General features: G+C 38.3%; 1 protein-coding gene across 1 annotated transcript in view; it reads left to right on the top strand.

Annotated features, from left to right (window-relative positions):
- The window catches only part of ABCA12 (ATP binding cassette subfamily A member 12), a 162933-nt gene that overhangs the window by 47183 nt on the left and 98821 nt on the right, over positions 1-16929 (top strand). Inside the window, exons 3-4 of the mRNA XM_058533418.1 lie at positions 5725-5878; positions 15630-15721. Of these exons, the coding sequence (XP_058389401.1) occupies positions 5725-5878; positions 15630-15721 (246 nt within the window). The remainder of the gene's footprint in view (positions 1-5724; positions 5879-15629; positions 15722-16929) is intronic.

Below are 16929 nucleotides of genomic sequence, written 5' to 3'. Positions count from 1 at the left end.
TACAAATAATAAAGATAAAGATGTATATTATATTAACGTCCTAAATCATGTAGTCTTCCTGTGGCCCTTAGGGGTTCATTCATTCATTGGTTCATTTATTAATATAGTTAATAATTACTTATAATGTGTCAAGCATTGTGCCACCTCACAGGGCACAAGGAAGATTAATTAGATAGAACTTGTAACTATGCAAGGATTTTTCTTTCTTTCAAATAGCTTATTCTTTATCCAGTCTCTCAAAAACAGCAATTTTATTGAGTTAGTGTCTCTGTCTGAAGATTCAATGTCATATGAGTTTTTAACTATAGGCTAAGGTCAATGTGGGCCACAAAAGTGTGATAGCCCTTGTTTAGAGGGACTGAAATCTGGAAGAGCTAGTGTATGTGATTTAACCTGGTGATGGGCAGGGGAACAGGACCCCTTCCCTCGGGGAACAGCCCAATCCTCCAAATGAAAGTCCATATGGAGGAGAACAGGGATAGTCCTGTGGGTTCCTGACATAATGTCATGAAATAATTTGAAAGGCCAGGTTTATGTCATTTATAATTCTAACTATGTCTTTAAAAATGTAATTGAGAACAAAATTTGCTCAAAAACTACAAGAAGAATAAAAAGACTTACTTTAATAAACCATTACAAGTGTACTTCTGAGATTCAGTTCTTTTCCCGTATTTTCTATATTCATGTTTGGTTACTTGATTATTTGTGAGTGATGTTTCTGGTTGTGCTTGTCTCATCTTGTACACTCGTCATGGTGACAAATTCTTGTCATAGCGTTTCCCAAGAAGACATCATTTGCCTGATCAGAAGACTTGATACTTATTCTGCCAATGTAACCCTGTAACCAAAAAGTTGAGAAAAATATAATACCCCATGTGAATAACTCCCTATTTTAAAAAGTCAGAATTTCCTTCCAAGACTTATCATTCATCTCTTCACTGGGGTAAAGACCAAATTCTTTTCACCTGGAAACATAAAAATACCATGTAGGTTGAGTTCTGATCTGCTTTGAGAAAAACACAAAGAAACACAGTAGAAGTTCTCCAATTCCCCTATTATTATAATACCTACAAATGTCACCAAGGCAGCCCACAGAATGCTTCCTGAGCCTAATGATGTCAAATGGAAGCAGCTTCATTACTGAAAAGACTGTGACATTTCTTTCTGTAATAATACGATAAATAGAAAATAGCACTTCTGTAGATAGTGCCAACGAGCAACGTGCTCCTGAATTTATTATGGAAGTGGGTAAAAATCCTTCTGTGGTGATTAGAAAGGAAAAGGAGTGAGGGAGGATGTTGGGAGAAAGGTGCATTCCTGGCTGTGTCAATGAGTAAAGAGATAGAGGGATGGGTGGGAGAAATGGGAGAGGCAGAAGGAAGACAGAAAAGAAGAATTGGAAATTGAGTGAAAAGAGGTGGTGGTGAGTGGAAAGAAAAGAACAAAAGATTGAGAAATAGAGCAATGGGGATCTTATATAGATTAGATGAGATGAGGGAATAGGAAAAGAAGAATGGGGGAAAAAGTGAAAACCAGAAACAAAACAAGGCAGGAGATGGAGAGGCACAAGGGTAAGAAAGGTTATCCTCCTGGGGGTTAGCAGACTACAGCCTGTGGGCCAAATCCAGTGTACTGCCTTTTTTTTTAATAAATAAAAAAGGATTTTATTGGAATACAATCAGGCCCATTGATGTACACATTGTCTATGCCTGATTTTCATGCTACAATGGCAGAGTTGAGTAATTGTGATGGAGACAGTATGGCCCACAGCTGAAAATATTTGCTATCTGACACTAAATGAAAATGTTTGCAGTCTAATACAGTTGTTCTCAAACTTTAGTGCGCATCAGAATTACCTGGAGGGCTTGTTAGAATAAAGGGCTTGCTAAACTCCATCCCCAGAGTTTCTGATTAAGTAGATCTGGGGTGGGATCTCAAATTTTCATTTCTAAGTTCCCAGGTGATACTGATGCTACTGGTCCAGGGAACACACTTTGAGAACCACTGCTGTAATCTTTACATTACGTCACACTAATATTGTTCTGAATAAGGACTTTTGTGCAGAAAGGGAAAGGATCAAGTCAAGTCAAGGGGAAGGATCAAGTCAAGCTTGATCCTCCTTTTAGGTAAACCAGGATGTACAGGTTGATATTACAGTTCTTTTTTTGATATCACGAAGTATTTTTTTAAATTCTTAAACTGGATCTTTTTATAATGCTGGTTTCATTCTTCAAACAATGAAAACTGAATTTGACTTAGTTAAAAGCTTGGCTAATTGGTGGTTTGTTCCTAAAAATATTTTATAGTTTGGTTGATTCAACTCCCTGAAATAACGTTGGTCTCTGTCGATGTTATTATTGGACTGTGTCAATAATGTTGACTGTATCCATTTTATGAGAATAACCTCGCCACCCATGAGTGGCTGCTCAGATGACCTCACTGCCTCTGCCTGGAGCCCCTGAGAGACTAATCCAAAAGTGGCTTGGCATTTTGCTTACCAACCACCCCACCTCACTCCCATGCAAGCTATACTGGAGTATTCTGGCTCAAATTTCCCTGTGAAATTGTAAGTTCTTCAATAGCTTTTCTCCTGGAGATGAGTATGCATGCATTCCGGGTATGAGACCTTTGGGACTCATGATACCAAGGACTTTATTCTGTCTAAACATTCCACCCCAAGACCCTGAGATCTGTTTTTTTCTTGCAAGTAGTGCTATAGTTTGCACAGTTATGATCTTCCTCTATTTGTATCCTTAAATTTGTGCTCTGACTGTGAACATGGGCAACCAATTATTAGCCTTGGCGTGTTGCACACTTGCTGCATGAAAGTTCTGTGAAGGATAGAGAAACGTTTTTCTTTTTCCTGCATCCTAGCATTTAACAATATAAAGAGAAACGTAATTTTGGAATATGAAAGTGCCAAAGACACCTTCAGAATAAAATGAGCTCGACTTAGAATTAGCAGCTCTTTAAAACGTGTGATAGTTTGCTTCCACCATTGCTCTGAGCGGTTACTTCCTTGCACGCACAACGGAGATGCGCAGAAGATTTAAAAATCTTTTTTTTCACAAGGAAGTTACACTAAAGTTTAATTCTATTTAATTCTGACTTGTTAGTTTTGGAAGATTTCCAGATTTTGTGAAAAGTTGATGTGCATGAGAAAGTATATTACGGATATCAAAGAAGGATGAATGACATACCTGCCTAGCATAGCACGTGGAATACAGTAGGTGCTTAATAAATCAGTGCTATTATTATTGTTACAACAGCCCTCCTTATCTTAATGAGTGTGTGGTTCTTGGTTAAAAGATGATGGTAAAATAAATAATGCAGGCAGTCCATCCTCTGCATGGCACTGTGTTAACTGAAACTTGTTCACACCTAAACCAATTCCTCATTTGCATGAACCCTTTGTAACTGACTAAATATCAGTCATCAAAAAAACTGTGCAAAACATAGACTGTTTGTACTTTGAACACCATAAGAAGTTGTTTTTAAGGAAATCTTGTGATGGATTTTCCTATAAAGTAAGCATATTTATAGTTAAGCACATCAAAGAATGCTGTAGGTTTAGATTCTTTCAAATTTCTCTCTAATAATTTGCAAATTGTAATCAATGCCAGAAAAAATAAAATTGCACGTAATGTGCCACCTCTTCCCAGGCCTTCTCTCCATGACGTCTTTTCCCTGCTTTTCCTCTCTTCCTGTTGCCATATGGCTTCTCCTGGGTTGCCGTTGTTTTCCGCACTGCCTGCCTCAGCCACACTGTCGCCTTGAAATGTGGCATAGAGCAGAAGGGTCGTCTGTTTCTGTTGCCCTTCTTTCTGCCTTCCGTTCAAACAACCTGCTGCATGTGTTTGAGACGGAATGGAAATAAGCCCATCTGTAGACCCACACCCTGAGTGAGTGGGTGCATTTAGGATCTGTGTAACAGGGTGGATCACCATTAACGGTGAAATTCCACTGCGGAATTGTAAAGGTCTTGCCATGTGCAGTTCACCATGGCAGAATTAAAGAGGGATTATGTGAAACACTAAGAGACAATTTGACTGTACTCTCTAGCTCACTCAGGGAATTGACTACAACGAAAACATGAAAGAATCACTGTAGTTTTCACTTGGGTTTACTGTTAGGAGAGACACTGGTCTTTCTGGTGTCAGAAAGAGGAGCTGCTTAGACGGTAGTAATGAATAGTTTGGTGGATTTAAGGTCTTTCCAGTTTCTTCTGAACTTCCAAAGCTTCAAAAAAAATTTTTCCTACTAGTATTATTTTACGTATTAGTTCCTATGGCTGTTGAAACACATACTACAGACATAGTGGCTTAAAAGCAACCAACTTATTATTTAAAGTTCTGGAGGTCAGAAGTCCAAAATTTAGTCTTAGCCGGTAAAGATTATGGTGTCAGCAGAGCTGCACTCCTTCTGGAGGCTCTAGGAGAATCTGTTTCCTTGCCTTCTCTAGCTTCTAGAAGTCACTCGCTTTTCTAAGCTTTGGGCTCCTTCCTCCATCTTCGAAGTCAACAGTATAACACCTTCCAATCTCTCTCTTCTGTTTTCTCCTCTTTACTTCTCACCAATTTTCCTATTGCCCCTTCCATTTTATTTCCAATCTTTTTTCTTTCTGCAGATCTGTATGTAAGTTACTTAGAACAAATTTCTGTATATTATTCTCTCTGCTAACACATTAATGCATACTTAGCCATGTTGCTCTATTTTCTTTTCTTTTTACTTTTTCCTCTTTCTTTTTATAATGAAAACAGACCTGCACTGATACTCTTTTTAATATATTCATGCAGAAGTTCAAGTTTTGCTTTTTAGTCTTCTTCAGTTTGGAATTACCTTATAGTTTCTAAACCTGCCTTTTTGGAAAGTTCTTTGTCTCTGTATTCTCCTAAAGGGAGGAATCTAGTGTTTTAATATCAAACCTAATTGTGAAAAGATTCGTACTTCACAGCTTGCCTATTGTTTTGGCTCTGTGCATGCCATTATCATATTTTATAAAGCAAAGGTTAAAGTAAAGGTTACAAAACCCTCTACTATTTCAGTTCTTGTTTTCTCTGACTTTAATATTGAGGAAAATCTACATATTCATTCTCACCACTATTATTGTTTTTAAAGAGTAAAAAATGTTGTGTGTATAAGATAATTTAGCTGTTACGTTAAATTTTTAAGAAGACCAAAAATATTTCCTGGTATCGGATTGGTTGCATTTATAATGACTTTCTTACAAAAGAAGATACGTGCATTGTGGGAAAAAATGGTTACTATATGGTCAAATGAAAGTAAACAAAAATCATGTGAAATATACCACCCAGGAAAAAAATCCCTCGAGATTTTTTAATGTACTTATATTTACATATTTTTAAAAGATTACGACTTCTGGTCATACTATTTTCTGATCTACTCTTTTTAATTAGCCACATATTATAAACATTTTCTATATTATCTGACAACATTTTTATTGGCTGTATTGTGTTTTATCACATGAGAACACTGCAATTTATTTTTAAAACAGTCTAGCAAATGTTCTTTCAACTATTTCCTTAGAATAAAATCCAGGAAGAGAAATTTGTGGGGCAATAGGCATTTTTAAGTCTTTGATAGATGGGGGACCCAGACAGGCATAATCCCGAAGGTAATTTCACAAAACAGAGCTGCTGTATTTCTTTCCCTTCCCAAGCAAACATGTCATTGTGATATCATTATTGTTGTTTTTCATTTCAGGTTACCTTGCACCCCGAAACCTTCCTAGTACCGGTTTCTTCCCCTTCCTGCAAACCCTCCTCTGTGACACAGACTCCAAATGCAAAGACACACCTTATGGGCCACAAGATCTGCTTTGGAGGAAAGGGATTGATGATGCTCTATTTAAAGACAGGTAGGGGCACTTCTCAGCATGTTCAGCTGTTTTGAGAGATGAGATCTTGTTTCCTTCTGAGATACCCAGGAAGCCATCCTAGGTTAGATATACATTATTTTCGATGTCTACAGATATGATGATCTAAATATGAATGAATAGGGCCGGCCCCGTGGCTTAGCGGTTAAGTGCACACGCTCCGCTGCTGGCGGCCCGGGTTCAGATCCCGGGCGCGCACTGACGCACCGCTTCTCCGGCCATGCTGAGGCCGCGTCCCACATACAGCAACTAGAAGGATGTGCAGCTATGACATACAACTATCTACTGGGGCTTGGCAGGGGAGAATAAATAAATAAATAAAATTATAAATATGAATGAACAAGGTGGGTACGAGCTGGAACTACCATGTTTATGTGAGATTAAGCATAATCTATTTTGGATGAATTACTCCAACTTTGCTTTTTAAAAAAAATTAATTTATTGAGGTCATATTGGCTTATAACACTGTGTAAATTTCAGGTGTACATCATTATATATCAGTTTCTGTATAGACTGCATCATGTTCACCACCAGTAGTCTAGGTTTTATCCATCACCATACATATGTGCCCCTTTCCCCCTTTTGCCCTCCCCTCTGGTAACCACTAATTTGTTCTCGTTATCCATATCAAACTTTGCTTTTTAAGCTGGGTGGCCAGGGCAGTCTTCTACTTCCCTCATAGGTTCTCTGTCACACCTCAAATTGTCAGTGACACGTGGCCTGAAGACTTGATCATAAGCATAAGGTGTAGGGCAATGTCAGGGGCATTATCTGCTGGAAGATGACATATTTATATTACTCTGAGTGGTACTTCCTGATATAACAGAAACCAGGAAGTGCAAAGGAGGAAATTAAGAGTCTAGAAATCAAAGTAGTAAAGTTCAAAGTATACATAATGGAACAACAACCTTTAAATGAGGCTAATGTGTGTCTTAGTTTATGGTGTGAGAAGCAGGATTCTAAATCTAAAGAGACTCCCAGAAGCCCTCCTGTGTGTAGTGCTGAAAACAATATTATAATCTGAATCGACTATGAGATAGTTCTGGTAGAGATTTTTTTTAAGTGTCTCTCAAGGAAAAGATTATATTTATGTATAATCAGAGATATTTTTTCGCATGTAGCACCATTTCCCCTTTTACATCATCATCATGATTTGGTTATCAAATAATATGGGTGGTACTTTGAGAGCAACAGCAAGCTGTTTAGCATAAAATAAAAACATGTCAAGAATTGTCATGGTAAATGACTTGGAACACACATAATTGTTGGGTTGCTAATTCACATTGGTTTTGTTGTTTCAGTAAGTTAATTAGTCTTGATGCTTGAGATATTCTGATGTGCATTCATTCATTTATTAATTTACTTAAGAAATAGTGACTGAGACATTTCTCTGTGCCTGGCACCATTCTAGGCACTGAGATACAGAGGTGAATCAGAAAAATTCTCTATCCTTTTGTTACTTGCATTCTAATGGAAGAACGAGCAAAAATAATGAGCAATCAAATAAATAAATAAATAGAATAATTATTGATAATAATAAATGTGCTAGCAAGAAAATAAAGCAGAGATAGAAGAGATAGAAGTTGAAAGGTAAGAATTTAGTAGGGTGGTAAGACAAGGCCTCTACTAGAAGGTGACATCTGGGTTAGAGACCAACAAGGACAGGGACAAACCAGCACCAGCATGTGAACATCTGGAAGAGAGTGTTCCAGGTGGAGAAATAGCAAATCATCCTGAGGTGGGGACAAACCTGACCATTTAGGGGAACAGAATGTCAGCTAATGGGGCTGGAGATAGTGAGGGATGAAGAACGTGGCAGGGGACGTGTTGAAAAGAAACACAGGAGACAGAGCATGCAGAATCGAACATGTAGGAAAAGGGAAGGGATTTACAATTTATTTTCGGTATGATGAGAAGCTATCGGAGAGTTTTAAGTAGGAAAATGACATGACAAATTGTCTATGAGGCTAATATGTTCTAAGCATATACAAGCATTACCTCAACCTGCACTGTTGTCTGTCTCTGTAAAGAGACCCAAAGCTAACTAGAGCCCATGCCCTCTTGTGTAATGAGCGTAGAGGTGAGGTGGAGCACGGCATCTTGATGGTTCAACCAGTTCACAGGTGAGCCCTGTGTCCCTATGTGAGTGGTGAATTAGGCATGCTCTACGCCTATGTTATGGCAGAGGAAGGAAAATATTAAAGCAACCATAATAACAGGAGATAGTGCAATGAAGAGTGCCAGAAGGAGGCTGAAGCAAGACATCTTCCATATTTACAGTAGAAAGAGAGCTTTCAAATGGAGTGATCAGTCAAATCTTCATGAAGGGGTTATATTTGAGATGCATATTTTGGGAACCAAGCGTTAGAGAAGGTATGGAAAAAAATTAATGTCCGTTATTTACAAATTGAATTACAGCTTCACTGGGGGCTCTCTTCTTCATACTTTTTTTTTTTCATTAAAAACTAAGTAACAGTGTGAGAAATAGCTAACAACATCTAAGAAGTATGTAAATATACCTCCCGCAGAAGGAGTATTTTTCTATGTAATCTAACAGAGAACCAAACTCATGGAGTTGCCTGACATGCACAACTGAGGTGATTTTGGAACTAGGATTATAGTCCAGGTTTATTTTATCCTCTGATTATTCTCTAGACAGCCGATCACGTCTGCTTTTGTTTGTTGGTTTTCTTCTAAACTCCAGGTAGTTTGTCCAGCTCAAGCTGTATATTGCTGTATATTCAGTATTTTCTCTAAACTACCAAGTAATTGGAGCTTAATTTAGAAAATTATGTATAATAATAAAATTGCATTAATGATATTTCCCACCATGCTATTAACTTTTATGCTTTATATAGCCTTGCAGTGAAACCGGGGCATAGTTGCTGGGTAAGCTGTTCTGCTAAATTGCTTCTCTTTGGTGAAGGAAGATTCACCAGCATAGCCTCATTAACAAACAAAACAGTCTTCCTTTTGTTTTGTAAGTGAGGGGAAAAAATGCCATCTTTGGCCTCATCAAAGAGGCCCACCATGTTTATTGTAGTAGAATGGTCTTTAGAAAGACATGATCACACTGCAGTCACTACTTGCTGGCTAGTCACCAAGTATTTTCATGTGCTTTTGCATTGGCATCAGCCTTCTGTTATTAAATTCGTACTTCTCTAGGCATTAGCTTCAGGATGACATGCTTTAAAAAGAATCCAACACTATACTCAGCATCAACTCTTAACTAGCTGTCTGAAAAGGACACAATTACATGTATGCTTTTCTTGCTTATTTGCACAACGGATGATCCAACGACATAGGACTTACCCTTGTGGTCCTTCCTCCCCATGCTGCCTCTAAGAATACATCAGAACAGTGGGAGCCCCTGGCTGTGCCACTGCTCACACAGCTGGCCAGTGGAGAAGATCATCCTCTAGAGCTCACAAGGTCATTATCTGGAGAAGTGACTCAGCATTCCTGCAGATCCTGAGGGGGAATTGTCTGAGGGGGATTTGCTCCCTCTCTCTGTCATGTTATCCATGACCTGTGGTTTTCAAATTCATACCTCTGCTCCTATTGAATGGCTCCCACGGAACTTGAAACATAGCTAATCAGATTTTATTCAGGGATAATTTTAAAGTGCCAAGGCTTTTGTTTAGTATTGGAAAATATGGATGTGTTTAGAAACTGACCTAAAGATATTATTGGGAATGTAAGGTAAGTAGACACAGCCACGTGTCCTCATCTGACTATAAAGATGAGGTAGGATGTGTAGGTCTGATATTGTATTAATTTCAGAGTAATTTATAACTATTTATTAATAATTTTAGTGAATATTCATATAAAAATAAAGGTTAAAATTTCATTTATCAAACAACAAAGTAGAAGGGTGTCTTAACTGTTATGTAGGCAAAACTGTTCATTCGTTGAGTAAGAATGTATTGACCGGGTACCACGTGCTGGAGACTGTGCAAGCTGCTGTAGATACAGAGATGAATAAGGCATATCCCCATACAAACTCACAGTTTAGTGGGAAAGAGAGACAAGTAAACAGGTAAATTACTAGATAACATGGTAAATGTGATGAATATTTGTTTAGGTCTCACTGGGCCCAGAACTTTAGACAACAAATGGGGAATAGTTACACAGGCTCCATAAGACGTTGTTTTGCCTCAGGAATATGGAGCTTAATGTTGGGTATATTATTGGAGTGGAGAGAGGTTTGGGTGGAGAGATGTCAGGAGGGTTCCCCCAGATGCCAAAGATGAGATCATTAAGGATAGATAGGGTGGTGGTTACCAGACTAGAGGAAGATATATTGAGATAGGCCATAGAAAGAGAACCCCAGAACTTAAAGAAAGAGGGAACTACATGGAGGCCTTTGTGTAATCAGCTTAGAAGAATAGGCAGGCAGCTTTGCTACTGACTGTGATGGAAAAATTACAAATTCCCTTGTAGAGCTGCCAAATTAATCTGCCTGTTTCAGGGCTGTGTAGAACATAATCTGTACAATGCCATGTGAAAGATACTGTGATGTTGTCTCCTCCTGTGGATTTTACCTGTTTCTGATGCACATCTACTCCCTCGGACATGTCCTTATCTGTCCATCATAGTGCCTTTAAAAATTTGAAATGTGTTAGCTCTGATATCTATATATATCCCCCAAGTTTCTCCTAAAAATAGAAAATAGCTTAGGACAGGGCGACATATTAAGGCATTCCTAAATTGTAGCATCTTAATGGATGTACATTGTTGATTCTAAGTGGGCCACCTAGGGGAGAGATATTGTGAACATGGGCAGCAGGAATTATGTCTGAAGCGTGGATGACCCTGAAGGAATGAAGGTCAGAATGAAACACAAGAAAATAATGAAAAAATTTTTAAATTTTTCTATGAATGACCTCAGTACCATTACAGCATCCTTATTTGTAGTCAGAAGCCAATAATGAACGTTGTCTGGAGATGGAACTCAGAACTGGGCCCAGAGCACATCCCGCATCTTCTTTCCAGGTGTCACTACATACCCATATAATTATAATTCTGGGGAAAAAAATATAAAAAGTTTAACTAACTCTGAGAGACAAAAAAAAAACAGTATCAGAGTTTTCTTTCCAGGATTTGCCATATGTGTCTTCCTTGGTAGGAATTCCTTTTATAGACAGAACGTACCATGGCACATATGGATACCACCTACACAGGTAGTCTTTCCACTCACAGGAAATACAAAGACATCCAGTATAAGTGCATAAATTCTACCATTACGATGATATCTATAAATGTGACATTTCCCAAATGTGACATTTCCCAAATGTAACTGTTGGTAGACATGTCTGAGAAGAAATAAAATCGACTCTGGGCCTAGTTTCCCTTCCAGTATCTTAAATTTCACATTTTGAATCCAAGATATTTTCTTTATTGAATTTCGTTCCAAAATAGAGCCCTAGAAACTCCACTGAGGCAGAATCTACTTCTTCAGCATCTTAGAAGAGAAGCCTTTAGCCGTCTCCGTGCTGCTGTACGTGTGGATGGGTCCAGTAAAACGTAGTGAAATGATGCCATTGGCGCCTTGGAGATTTGATTCAGGCTTTCTTGCCTCACCCAGAAGGTTGAATTTTCTGGACTCATTTGAGTTTACACGCTGGATTCAGGAGGCATCCAAGTTTTGCATAATGCTTTAATATACCTCCCAGAGATATCCAGTACAAGATAGATTCTCTGAGAGTTCCTTAGAACTATTCAGAGTTCCTAACTAGGATTTTTAAGTCTACTGAGTTGATCCTAGGGCATGGGAAAGGGGATGAGTCATCATGGAATAAATCCACTTCTCTGTCGTAGCTGAGTGCATGGTTTCTCAACCTCAGCATTATTGCTACTGGGTGCCAGGTAATTCTTTATTGCGCTATGCGTTGTAGGATGTTGAGCAGCATCCTTGGCCTCTACCCACTAGATGCCTGTAGCACCACACCCCACAAGTTGTGACAATCAAATATGTCTTGAGACATTCCCAAATATCACCTTTGCAGGGGAGCAAAATTGCCTCCAGTTGAGAACCACTCATCTAGTGAAAGAGTGAAGGAAAAATTTTAAGATAGCAAGAGGCTTAAATTAAGGTTATAGCTCTAGGATCTTGCTCTATAAGACACACAAATGGTAAGTCTGATTTAGTGGCCTCTGTCGTGTGTCCTCATTGTTCCCTGTGCATGTTCTTACTGAACTAATGTCATTAATTTATTATGATTTCTGCTTTTCTTATTTGACTTGCCCATTATATTATATCTATATTGGGAGTTTAATAAATGTTGGCTAGTTAATGAATGGATATGGTGAGTATAGCGTAAGATTATACATTGGTGTCTGTGGAGCCTTCCCTGGGTGTTTCCTCTTTCAAGGATCCAAACCAGGCAGACAGCAATAGAGGACAGGCCAGGCCGTGTCAAAAAAGATGCTTCCTTAGCTATCAGTTCTTCCAAGTGATATTCTTTATTATCTAGTATTCAATACTTGTTGTGTGCTAAACACCCTACCATCTGCCAACACAGTGCACTGTAGACTTTTATCAAGAACCTTAAAGTCTAAGAAGGGGAAAATTGGTCATTACCATAAATGGAAAATTCCTCCTATATGGAAACTGATAAAGAAGTTAAATAATAAAATGAAGAAGGGGTTACAAAACCCTGGAGGAGCTCCTTTGCCTTGTCCCACCTCACTAGCCAATGCTTGCAGGTTCCAGATCTGTGAATAATAGAGGTGTATCCATTTGGGGTCCAGAGATCTTGAAGGTTCTAGTAACCTAGAGGGATTATATCTGGTGCATAGATGCATAAGTATGGGGCCTCTGCTCCACATTTGATGGTGAATGCCGTGTCTTTGCCCCATCTTCTTTAGTGGGTACTTTGACAAAGCTAATATTGGTGAGTGCCTAAGACAAGAGGGCCCAGACAGGCACTTGATAAGCACATCTCATATGGTATTCACAATAGCCTTGCAAGATAGGTGTATCTTTCCTAATCTGCAGATGAGGGAGGTGATGGCTGAGATCTTTTAGGAAGAGGCAGATCTGGGATTCCAAAGGTATCTTCTAACTCCAACACTCTTTCTGCCGCACCCCAGCAATACTGTCTCTTTAATTAATCAGCCATCAGATTTTATGGTCTAGTCTGTGCTAGGTGTCTGGAATAAAAAGATGAATGAGACCTGGTGTCTACTTCCAAAGATGTCATAGACTAAAATGGAGAAGTGGTAGGAACAGGTACACAAACAAACATAAAACACTTAAAATTGATGTAAAGTAAGTATGTAAACAGTGCTTCAATTGTGTGAAAGAATGGAAAGGGTACTGTTTCTCACCCACACTCTAAGAAGCATAGAGTGCTCTGTCTGTAAACATGGTCATTCTAACCAGAAAGTTCAGAGATTACCATTAACTCAGTAAGACTTGTTATCTTCCTGCCTTTCTTTAGTAATTTAATGGTGAGTTAATAGAATTAATTACCTTTGCTTGGGGGAAGTAAGCTGTATTTCAACTTATAGCCTTAATTCATCTTTTTACTCATAATACTCTGTTGTACATTTATTTTGTGGTTTCCATTTTGACTTTAAAGACAATAGTTTTGTTGTGCAGTGGCAGGAGACACATGCCATCACACTGCACATTGTAAATGCAAAATAAAACTGGGGAAAATTTGCAGGCAGGTGAATGGCAAAGCACACGTGATATCGTGAGCTCTCACAAGACAAAAAGGCACACCAAAGCCACGTCAAAGGAGATGGCCCACCTCCTCACTCCTAACATGGAATGCGTGGGCAACTATGTAACCATGGGCACTTTAATTTCTAACTTTAATTAGGAATTAAAGCTTCTAATAGGAACTTTCTAACAGTTCCTATTAGAAAAGAGGCCTCCATAGTTCCTTGTCTGGAAGCAGCCATTTTACTGTTGTGCAAATTCAGACCTGCTGAGCCAGTGGCATGCTGGGAAGGGCATGAGCTTATCTTTCTTTGGTGTTTAAAGAATATTTGAAGGAGTAGTTTTAGGACTATTATCTGAAGGTGGGAAGATGGGCAAGGTGTCCTCTGCAGAGCAGAGGTAGCTTTTGCTTCTCCAAGCTCGCACTTTCCTAGTTTTCTATCACCTCTTCTTATTTTTCTCCTCCCTCCCGTTTATTATTCAGTCTCTGTTTTCTCTCGCTCCTTCTTTGGTCGTTTTGAAATTTGTCATTCTCCCTTTGGTTTTTGTTGCTGTCCCTATTCGTTAAAATTTTCATGAATGTAGTTTTTGCCTGTATCTTCAAAATGTGTTGATATTCAGTAGCCTTCCTTATGGTATTTCAAGATGAACTAAAAAAAAAAAAGATGAGAAAAAAAAAATGAACCCGACTTTCTCAAACTTTCTAAAACTTCTGTGTGAGAGAAGAGAAAAGGTTCAGGTCAGTTTTTATTTTTATCTGAACAGTTTTCCCATCCAAATAGTCAGCATAAGGAATGTAAAAAGATTTAGGGGAATACAGTCATGGTCATGAATAATTCAAATAAACGTTAAGAATGCAGAACTTTTGGAGCAACCGATACATATTGTAGAGAATATGGGAAAAACACCAGGGAATGAAACAAATATCACCTCTTCTTATCATTTTTATTAAAAGGACACAATGGAAAACAACAACACAGATTGTTTTTTCCAATTATAAATCACGAAGTAGCCTGGAACCAGGATTCAGATCTTGTTTCTAAAAGAAAGTCAAATTGAACCAGAGTAGTAAACAGAACTTCTTGCTTTCCCACTGTTATCTTTGTATATCCATCCTTATGTACCTTAAGTAAGCTTTTTTATAAGCAACTACAAAAAATTCACCAACTTTTAGGAATTCTGAAAAATATTCACATCCAGGCCTTTGGACTGATTTCACTCTTGAGATATACACATTTATTTTAGGCACTTCCTTTAGGTATATTGAATTTTCAAGAAAATATGATTATCTCCATTTTTGTAATAATCAACTAAACAGGAAGTGAATTTTTAAAAAGAGGGTAACTAAATCGTGAGAAGGTCCAATAACGTTTTCTTCCAAAGTTAGTGTGATCGTATTGCACAGGGATTCCTGGCACCACAGTGCTATTATTACTGCATTGATGCGTTCAGTACAATCAAAAATTTGCTTACATTGTTATTCCTTTAACAGTTGGTGCCATCTGTAATGATGCCAACCGCAGTGCCTACCACAGACTAGATACTCAATAAATGTGTGTTCTTTTCCTTCTTCCTTGAATCTGTCTTACAAGTATTCATCTTTGACAATCTTCAAAATGCCATCTATAACATAGAAAATTTGTTTTTCTTTCAAGGTTGACAAACAAGCAGACTTTTGTTTCAGTCCCCAAAACACTCTTGGACTCTTATCTATTTGGGATTAATCATCTTTTTAAAAAGAAAAATAGTCCGTAAATACTTTCAATATTTAGCTCTAATATTTAGTCCTTTTAAAATAATTTCCTTTCTACAAGATTAAAGGAAAAATAAGTATTTTAAACCTCATCTAGGCCTTTTTCTCTGAATAAAAATTTCTCTTGTAAGAGACCTTATATATTCATTGATGTATGGGTAGGTGAGTTCTTACGTTAAAGTCCTAGCAAGTAGATTAAAAATTGGAAAGTCCTCGGAGAGCCCTGGAATCTGCTACGTAATACATTGCTGTAGCTAAGTGAAATTAATGTGGATGAAATTATAGAGTTCTTGATTTTTCTTCTCTAGTGAAATTCTGAGAAATTCATCCAATGTGGAGAAGGACAGCAATTTATCACTCCAGAGCACCGAAGTTCCAGAAAGAAGGCACGCTTCACTGGGTAGGCTATTCTCTTCTGTTGAGTTTAGAACAGGCCTTTTGGAACAGCTGATGAAGGTCTAATCTTTAAAAGGGTTAGACTTTTAACTTTTCAAATAAAGATGGAGTGCCTAGCCTATCCCTAAGAGATCTAAATCTTCCTTATGTTTGCCTGAGTGTGGTTTGCAATTATACAAAGTTCTTGAGAATAATTGGAAATTAAGTTCTTACTGAAATACTCTCTAGGAGCAAAAGCCTAGATGGTACTAATACGATGTTGAGAATTGTACACTTTCCCAGAAATGACCAAGGACTAGTGGTCTGCAATTGGATGATGCTGGGATGGCTAGAAAGCCCAGTAATAAAAATTATTGGATGGAATCTCAGAGATTTGTCCAAACTTTCCATTTTACAGATGAAGAATGTGAAGCCCAACAAGGTAAAGAGCCCTGTCTATAATCATCCAGCAGATCTGGAATTTAGAACAACTGCCAGGTCGGGACTCTCAGCTGTGCTCTGATTCCTTCTATTCAACGCTCAGCATCACAGTCATTCCACTCAATGTGATTGTGTTCTTCCTTCATTCAGGCGAGGCCAGCGGCCCTCAAACCCTAGTGTGCAGGAAATCCTCAGTCTAAGCCTCCTGAGCCTCATGCCCAAGTGATTCTGCTGCAGATGATCTTGAGAAACAGTCATCAGAAGCCACAAATTGAGAATAAACTCTTGAAACAGCAGCGCTGTTCTACATTCATTCGATAGATATGTATTGGGTGCCTGCTGTCGTGATGGCACCATCCTGGGGACTGAGGATATATTTGTAAACAAAACAAAGATTCTTGAGTGTTGGAATATGATTGGTGCTCTGTGAAAACAGGAATACCTTTAAAAATGCCATGGAATATTTAAGAATCTATGACATTAAATAACATTCTAGTACAAGTTGATGGATCAGGTGAACAAAGTCCAGCGTTAATGTAGCGGGAGTATGGTGGTGCCTGGTTTTGAGGAGTTAATGTTATCTGTTGTGAATGATCTGTGGGAGTTTGGCTGAGTAGGTTAAAGCACAATAGAAATAAGATCCTAGTGTTGTGGTCCAGGAAGCTTTGCTTTGCTTGGTAGCCACAGATTATGTTTCTCACCCTGGCCAGTAATCTCACACATGTGTTGCCTTGGTCTAGAGGAATCAGTTGATAAATTCTCCGGCCCCATAGGTATTATAATAAAACCTAG

Source organism: Diceros bicornis, chromosome 37 (genome assembly GCF_020826845.1).
Source record: "Diceros bicornis minor isolate mBicDic1 chromosome 37, mDicBic1.mat.cur, whole genome shotgun sequence".
NCBI classification, from domain to species: domain Eukaryota; kingdom Metazoa; phylum Chordata; class Mammalia; order Perissodactyla; family Rhinocerotidae; genus Diceros; species Diceros bicornis.
This window is presented reverse-complemented; position numbering and strand designations above follow the sequence as displayed.